The sequence below is a fragment of the Megalops cyprinoides genome, chromosome 5, assembly GCF_013368585.1.
Source record: "Megalops cyprinoides isolate fMegCyp1 chromosome 5, fMegCyp1.pri, whole genome shotgun sequence".
NCBI classification, from domain to species: Eukaryota; Metazoa; Chordata; class Actinopteri; order Elopiformes; family Megalopidae; genus Megalops; species Megalops cyprinoides.
In genome coordinates, this window is record NC_050587.1 from 6,294,440 (window position 1) to 6,303,203 (window position 8,764).

At 41.8% G+C, this 8,764-nt stretch overlaps 1 protein-coding gene across 2 annotated transcripts; it reads left to right on the forward strand.

Moving 5' to 3' along the window:
• The first annotated feature begins 1,670 nt into the window (after positions 1-1,670).
• Positions 1,671-7,285, forward strand: LOC118778221 (PR domain zinc finger protein 8-like). 2 transcript variants are annotated; one of them, XM_036529644.1, is made up of 4 exons: positions 1,671-1,899; positions 3,628-3,849; positions 4,929-5,160; positions 5,883-7,285. In XM_036529644.1, the coding sequence occupies exons 2-4, from the start codon at positions 3,628-3,630 to the stop codon at positions 7,052-7,054; spliced, it is 1,626 nt and encodes a 541-aa protein (XP_036385537.1). In that variant the 5' UTR covers positions 1,671-1,899; the 3' UTR covers positions 7,055-7,285. The 2 variants fall into 2 exon arrangements, with proteins under 2 accessions (XP_036385537.1, XP_036385536.1); XM_036529643.1 differs by lacking the exon at positions 1,671-1,899 and having other exon boundaries at positions 3,622-3,849.
• Positions 7,286-8,764: the final 1,479 nt, after the last annotated feature.

Genomic DNA, 8,764 nt, shown 5'->3' on the forward strand with positions numbered 1-8,764 from the left:
GGTACTGCTAAGAGTTCCACTTTTAGAAGCTTCAGAACAGAGAACTTCATGTAAAGTAAGTCTTTCTTAGCAAATACAGAAATTTACATTTTCTCATCTTAAACATGTCAGGGTGAGTGTATATAATGTTTCACCTCAGAAATGAAATATTTTAATAATAGAAAAGAGAAATACATATTTGTTCATGATTAAGATGTGCAAATTCCACCACTAAAAATTGCATCTGTGAGCTACATTTTTTATTGTAGCATTTGAATTCTAGCTGTAAAGTCTATCAGAATAGAAGCAATATACTGAAGCAGGTTTGAAATTATGAAGCCTTGAAAAATGTTATCCAAAATTTACCAGAATAAAGACACATATCACTTCTGGGATTACTGGTTACACAAGCAATTTTAAAGTTACTAACATGGTGCCAGTTGAGTAATTAAATACCATTAATATCATCACCATAAGTATTATCAGAAAATAATTACCACATGTGCCACAGAACATAAAAAACTTAAGAACCAACCAAATCATAACAAAACCAACTGCTCAACTCACCTGTGTTTAAGTACTGCTGATTAAGCAGGTGTTGCTCCAATAACCAATAAAAGGCAGACAATTATCCAGTGAGAGATAAATTTGATCAAACAGATATATATATATATATATAGAGAGAGAGAGAGAGAGAGAGACAACATGGATGGTGTAAGATGATTAATGCAGTACTGTGACAGAATTCCAAAATCAAGGTCTGTGGTAATAAATGACGTATTTAGAAACTCAGAGGAAGCAGGTAGAGATTATCAATATACAGTGATGACATTGATCTTTTACCACAGTAGTTATAGTTGTAGACCTAATTAACTGTAGTCATTATCAGACCAATGTCATTTGACATTGTAATAAAAATTGTAATACTAAATGAGATGGTGTGTTGTACTCTGTAGCATTCTTTGGCATCTGTTCTATTTTTGAAATACTTCATTTACTTAATTTGAGAATTTGAAATGGCCTCAAACCTCACCTGAAATCATTTATCTGAAATACAGAGCACTGCAAAGAGGAAACCAGGCTGATGAAGCAGTACAAGATCACCTTGATAGGTTTTGCACTGATGGGATTAATGAGCGCTCCAAAGTTCATTCAAGGGTTAACTACCTAATTAACTCCAGGACATGCTATTTCATCTGATTCGTTGATCTCTTTTGTTTTGTATGAAGGAAAACACACACAAACATAAGTACTGTATTATTCATAAACCTCACAGGGTGGTTGTGGGCAGAGTTTGACATAGTCAACTGATCAAACAGAACAATGTGTATAAAATTTGGAATGAAGAACAAGAAACACACAGCCATAATTTGCGCATTTACATAATTTTTGTTATCCAATGTGTTGCCATAGTTTTGTTAGCATTATGTAGTCTTTTGTTGTAGGCCTAACTGCATAATTGCACTTCTTCGTTCTGTTTAATATTTTATGCAGAACGACCCTGGAATTTGACTCAAGTCCGTCAAAAGAGTGGATGTTAGCTGCTGCTATTGCAAATTAGGATATGAGAATACGACGATGACGTTGTGTAAAGCTGAGGTAAATGTCACTTAAATAGCGTCGGCCAGTGAAGAGTTAACCAGAGGAGACAGACCTTGGCACGCCTCATTGGGCAGATTATGAGCAGCAAACAAAAGTGCGCGCGTTTGTGTGCCAGTGCAGCCCGCGCAGCGCGACCTTATCAGCGCCACTCTCCCAGCTCGCGGAACACACGGGAGTTAGCGAGCGCTGTCACTGTCCGATGACAGTGGGATGCACTGACTAAACGGGGGGGAAAAAGTCTGGTTTTTGCAGCCACTCTGGATCGCACTGAATCCAGCGTCACCTGGTTGTTGTGGATTACATTGCTTTGCCCAGAAGGTAACCGTTTTTGTTTTTCTTCGTAGATCAATTTATAATGAACATTCGCTACAGCCAGCTGTAGACTTAGTGCCGTACGCGCTTCTATACAGAAATTAGAGTTCGGCGTATTATAATCAGGTGCAATTTACCAGTAACTAAATGCATGCTGTATTCACTGATTGGTTTTATGATTTATTTTCTCTTACGACACCTCAGTAAACGCTGCAATAACGAATGCATTTCCCCCGTTTAATGGGGTGCACATGCATTTAGAGTTCTATTATTAGAATTACTTGAAATGCATATTCATTGAACCGCTTGGTTCGCTCGCCGAATTGAGACTTCGACCTTTAATACAATGAGGGGGCCCAGTTGGGGAGTGGGGTGGAGTTGGAGGGGATTACTTTCTGAAAGACAACTCTAACGTTTAAATTTTCCTTACAGACTACTCCAAGTTGGAACTCTTCATGTACCTGCGCAGCGGCAGAGGCATTAATTTAATGTTTTATACATTGCGCATAATCAGAAAAATCAGGCAACAAATCGAAAAGGACAATTTCAATACCAAAACAATGGTATTGAAATACAATTCAGTATAATCCAGTACAATTTCGGCACATATCGATTCGATCTACTAGTAATAGTGCAAATAATGATTTTACATCCAAATATTTTACATGTAGATTAATAGTCGTTTATTGTGGTTACCAGTAAGTGAGTAAAATGAGCAGTGTTCACATCCATAACACAAATATGCATACATATTTATAGTGCCCTAATATTTCACTTATTAAAGTAGCATAATGAGTTTTACTGCACTGGGCGACTCGTATAAGCATACACTTTAATTTGAACACAGGAGAACCATAGGTGTGTGAGATAGTAAACCTGGTTAATGAAATATAAATGTGTTTATAAATGAATGAAGGAAAGAAATATAAGTGCGTTAATAATTTAGTTATTACAGCAAATTCGTATACCGAGAGAAAACCAATGGGTTAATTCTCCTTTCTTCAGACCGACTCAAATTTATTTCCAACAAGTAATTAAACATGCAGCTAAATGAAACAGTAGACATTCGGCACGCGTGTGTGTAAACCACATAACGTTTTATTTAACAAATGCATCCATTATCCTTGTGTAAAATGAGGGGAGGAAAATCTTAGCATTTCGCCTTAATTAGTCTCCAAGGAAAAGAGCTGGATTATGGAAATGAGCATGCCTTTATTTTCCATCTTGTAGGTGCCTAAATCATTGAAAATGGACTTTTAAAGTCACCTTAAAGTAAACTCGACATCTTCTCTCATTTTGCAGAGGACCCCAGGACGTGTAATGATAGATTTGTCGGGTCTGCGTCCATTGATCATTATTTTTCAACGAACCCAGAGCCACGTCGAACATTTACATTATAACACATTCATCCAATGTTGAAGTATTATAATCACTACTATAAACACTACTACTACTGAAAATATTTATTACTAATATAAGGCCTAAAATGACAATGGTGAATGTTAAACTAAACTTTTCCAAGTCTGACATTATTTGGCTTAAGCATAAACGAAAAACATTTTAAACTTTGCCTATTCAGCAATTAAATAGACCTTTCTCAGGCTGAACAATAAGGCTCTTTTAATTTACCTGGACAAGAACGACCCAAAACAAGATGCATTTCACGCCTCTTTCTGATTGCTTTCCACTTGTCAAGAGCTTTTACCCACCTAATGATGTCTCTTTTAAATGCAGATGATGGAGGCTCCCATTTCCGCCAAACTGCTGTGGGAAGGGGACGCCAAGGCGATGCAGCAGTGCCTGACGGATATGTTCACCAGCGTCTTCACCACTTGTGACATTCCCGAAAATGCTATTTTCGGACCCTGCGTTTTGAGCCATACGTCCTTGTACGACAGCATTGCTTTCATCGCTTTAAAATCCAAGGACAAGCGAACGGCGCCTTACATCTTCAGAGTAAGAATGTTCAGTAAATAGCCGTTACTTAGTCTAAAAGGTTATTGCATTCGACCAATAACACAAAACCCCAACTCCTGCTTAAACTGTAGACCGCAATATTTCAAAATTCACAATTACAGTATAATTGATTTTTGAAAGAGCTTTTTTGCTTACCTTTCTTCAATCTCCAGCTTCATTTTCAACTGCTGTTCAAGGAAACAGTCTGCACATGGCTAAAATGTGAAATGGAAAAGCGAACAAATACCGTTACTACTTTAATTAATACGCGATATAATGTTCTTACTGGTGTTAGCTCTCAAGACTAGCATGAACGTAAATTTAAACTGCATTACTTGAATTAGATTGCAGGTGCCTAGTGGTTTCAACCAGGGTGACTTACAAAGCTTTAATTTTTGCATGTTAGTCATTTAAACAGCTGTATATCTTCATGATCAGTTTGTGTTAGGTACCTTGCTCAAGGGTACAGCAGCAGTGCCCAACCAGGTAGCTGAACTGGCAAACTTTGGGACACAAGCCCGACACTGCTGCCCATTGTGTAATATGACATAACATATACAATATGTATTCAATATGACATGTACTAATCCAGTGTCGCAAAGCTGTGCAATATGAAAAGAGAACCGACATATGCATGTGAGGCAGGTGCTGAGTTCAGTGTGATACAGGTGCAGTGGTCAGTGCTGTAGTCAGTGTGATGCAGGTGCAGTGGTCAGTGTGATACAGGTGCAGCGGTAAGTGTGATACAGGTGCAATGGTCAATGCAGTGTTCAGTCTGGTGTGGGTGCAGTGGTCAGTGCTGTGTTCAGTGTGGTGCAGGTGCAGTGGTCAGTGTGATACAGGTGCAGTGGTCTGTGCAGTGGTCAGTGTGATACAGGTGCAGTGGTCAGTGCAGTGGTCAGTGTGATACAGGTGCAGTGGTCAGTGCAGTGGTCAGTGTGATACAGGTGCAGTGGTCAGTGCTGTGATCAGTGTGATACAGGTGCAGTGGTCAGTGTGATACAGGTGCAGTGGTCTGTGCAGTGGTCAGTGTGATACAGGTGCAGTGGTTAGTCTGATTGGTGTTTGCGGCTGCGCAGGTGGACACCTCGGCAACGTGTGGGTCCTCGGAGGGCCGGCTGTGGCTCCGGCTGGTCCAGCCTGCCAGGGACAGCGAGGAGCAGAACCTGGAGGCTTACGTGAAGAACGGACAGCTCTTCTACAGATCGCTGAGGAGGATCGAGAAGGATGAGGAGCTGCTGGTCTGGTATGGGAGAGACCTAAGCGCGTTACTGCTGCTGCGCTCCAGCAGAGGGCTGGGAAAAAACAAGGGTATGAAGCCACATGACTCTCTGACCAGTTCATATTGCATTAAAGGTCAATCATTCCCTGGGCCTGCCTTGATCACATGTCTGCTGTGTATCTCAGTGATGTGATAGTTTCCCATTTCGTCATTGGAAAGAAACCTCTGGGCTCATTTACGTAGGGATTGGTCCAACTGTAAAATGAGTAATAGTTTAGGAAGTGTTACTTTTTTCATTTCCTACACAATTTTTTCATTTTTCCTACATAATTACTACTGAATTCCAGTTCAACTAAAACATACAAGATGTGTGAGAAATAGCAGAAATATAGAAACTAAATGTATTTGATGATTTATTAAATGATTAATTGAAAATAATGGGCAGGCTGTTTTGTGATGAGACGTTGATGTGATTGAACATGATAAAAGTCTGATTGAAAATAATAGTCATCACCACTTGGCATGTGATGTATCTTTCTTTGAATGTAAACTCCTTAGACAATATCTTTGGTATTTTTCCGTGCTCTTGCAGATAAAAAGAAATAAACCATTGATTCATTAAAGATTATACAGAATTCACCATGAAGACAAAGCTGTCGATGAATTGCGTTACATACTTACAACTGAAGTTCTAGTAAAATATACGTAAGAGTGTGAATTATAATACTGTATGTCATTTCACTTTTAGTCGTAGTTTTTAAAAATTCACTCAATTTGAGGATAATCTCATAACCTTTTGTGTCTGGTCTAGGGGAACCCCCTTATTTGTGTCCGGACTGCAACCAGCATTTCCAGTTTGAGTTCCCTTTTCTGGCCCATTTGAGGTTCTGCTGTGCCAGGAGACTGCAGAGCATTAACGGTGCTGATGAGGATGGTGAGGGTGACCGTGTCAATCAGGCTCCTGTAAGCTCCAGCCCTAAGATGGTCAAATCAGAGGGGCACTCCCCCTCACAGGACAGCAAACCTGCCACTGACTTTCACAATTTAGCCAGGGACCTAGAGAACAGCAGGACATGTCCAGCCAGCGACAGGGACGCGGAGATCCGAAGCAGGAACAAGAGGAAGTTCTGTGAGGAGGAGAACAGGAGCAGGAGCTTGTCCCCCACGGCCCAGGAGGACTCAGTGAGCGCAGCCCCCCAGTACAGACAGGCCTTCGGTTTGGGGGAGGGCAGGCGGTCCTTTTCGCCCCCTGGCTCCGAGCCCATAGAGAGCAAGAAGAGCGCATTCACAGAGGTGAAGAAGACGTTGGCCGGCCTGAAACAGAGCGGCGAGCTGAGTCCTGGTGTGGAGAACCGGGGGAGCATGCGGCTTTGTGGCGCGGCAGAGCAGGTGCTGAGTGAGACGCAGCCGCAGCGGCACATGGAGGGCCCCTCCGCAGGCAGTGCCTTCAGCTCTGTCCCCCGACATGCCGGCTCCGCCGACAGGAAGAGCGCCTTCAGCCAGCCAGGCCGCTCCGCTGTTCAGCCGCCGCCCCTCACCATCACCCCCAAGCTCCTGCGCCCGACGGACTGCCCCCCTGCCCTGGGGGACCCTGGCAGGCTCTACCCGGCTGGCCACCTGGCCGCCAAGCCGCCGAGCGTGGAGCTACTGCAGGCCGCCAAGCACAGTCCCTTCCTCTACACCACGGCCTTCTGGCCCAAAGCGGCAGCCGCCGTCCACATGCAGGTGCCACCCGCCCTGACGCTCCTGCCCCCCTCCCTCACTTCACTGGGCCTGCCAGCACAGAACTGGTGCGCCAAGTGCAATGCCTCCTTCCGCATGACCTCTGACCTGGTGTACCACATGCGGTCCCACCACAAAAAGGAGCTGGCCCTGGAGCCTCTGGTGAAGAGGCGGAGAGAGGAGAAACTCAGGTGTCCCATCTGCAACGAGTCCTTCAGGGAGCGGCATCACCTCTCTCGTCACATGACCTCCCACAACTGACTGCAGGGCAGGTGGGAGCGCGGAGGGGGTGGGCTTTGGATGGATTCTTCTTGTGTGTCTTGCATCCAGATTGTTTCAAAACTGGATATACAACAGGATTGCACATGCTTTCACAAACAAGACTTTTTGTTCCAAGAAGTATCATGTTTTAAGGTATGCAAAACAAATCTATTTCTAAGATGAAGCACTTATAATTTGTTGAAATAAATAAGGGACAATGGTGTATGTAAATGTGGGAATATATTACAGACAAAATGAATAATCTTGTTACTTTAGTTTCAGTATGTTTTTTATGTGAAAAAGTTATGTGTTGAAACCAAACAGCATTCTGATCTTGAATGATGATATTGAAAGTGCATGTTACATAATGGGCCTATGTAATTCAGCCTGTAATGTAAAGTGTAAATAGCAGTTTTGGTTCAATACAAAGTGGCATATTCTGAGTCAGTGAGGAATAGCATTGGTGTGTCTGGATACTTGCCAGTAAAGCAGCTTTATTTTCACCCAGGTGTGTGCTCCATTGCTCTTGTGTTACCTCTGTTTTCAGTATGGGTGAAGTGGTTTGTACACATTGGTTTAGACATGCCCTGTCTCAGAAATAATCCTGCTGGATTGTCAGGTATACATTTCTACAGCATTTTTAAACTCAGGAGGGAAGCTAAATTGGTTCAGTTGACAGTTATTTATTATGTGATCAGATGTCCATGTATACCCTGCTGGAACATGTTAGCAGATGCCCATGGCACTCTGTGACCAGGGCTGCATATCTGATCGATAAGAGCAATCTAGGTATTACCATTGGTCTACATTTGTCAACATTGGTCAAAAGGTCACAACCAGTTATGATATATGAATAGCAGAAAGATTGTCAAGTTAAATATACACGTGTCCTGATGAGCGCTGAAACACTATCAGCGCTTGCTTAAACATTTGCATTTTGAAATACTTGTGCATATGAATGGATACTTTAAACAGTTTTGTGCCCTGCTCATTTAAGCTAAGGGAATTTACAGAGACCACAGAGTTTTTTAGGAGGTCACCCAATTTACACAACACATTTTGACACAGAGACCTAACTACCACTGATGTTGAATGAAAACTGATAAGCTAATAATGCTAATAAAGATGTGATAAATCAGGTGTGGTGACTCTATAAGCTCTTGATGTCTGTGTGCAAATAGCTTACGTGTCTTTACCCAAGAACAAGGTGGCGGCTCAGGATTTTAAATAGAATTTTAAAAATATGGGACATTATTTAGCGCCATGTTGTATTGTCTCAGTAGAGTTGCACATTTACTGCACAATTCATATTTTAAAAGAATAATATGTCATCAAATACCTTGGACTTATTAATGAACCTCCTGGAGTAGATTAAAGCCTTAAATATAATGAGATGCACTTGTAATGATCCATGTTCTGCAGTAAATCTTTCCTAACCCCATGACAGCAGTAATAATCGGGTAGCTAAATCTTTACATCCCGCTCTTGATAGTGAAATACTGCCCCTAGGGCTCTTCCAGTGAAATTCAAAGGCACCTGAGTTTCCTCACTCAAGCAGAAAACAATGGAGCTGTTTTAATTAGCAGCCTTTCAAATTTTAATCAGGCAGACTGGCCTGCAATTAATGAATACATCGTTCATTAAAAATCATTTAAACAACATTAAATTAACATTTCCAAATGTTTCCAGTAGAACGCCAATTTAGAAATA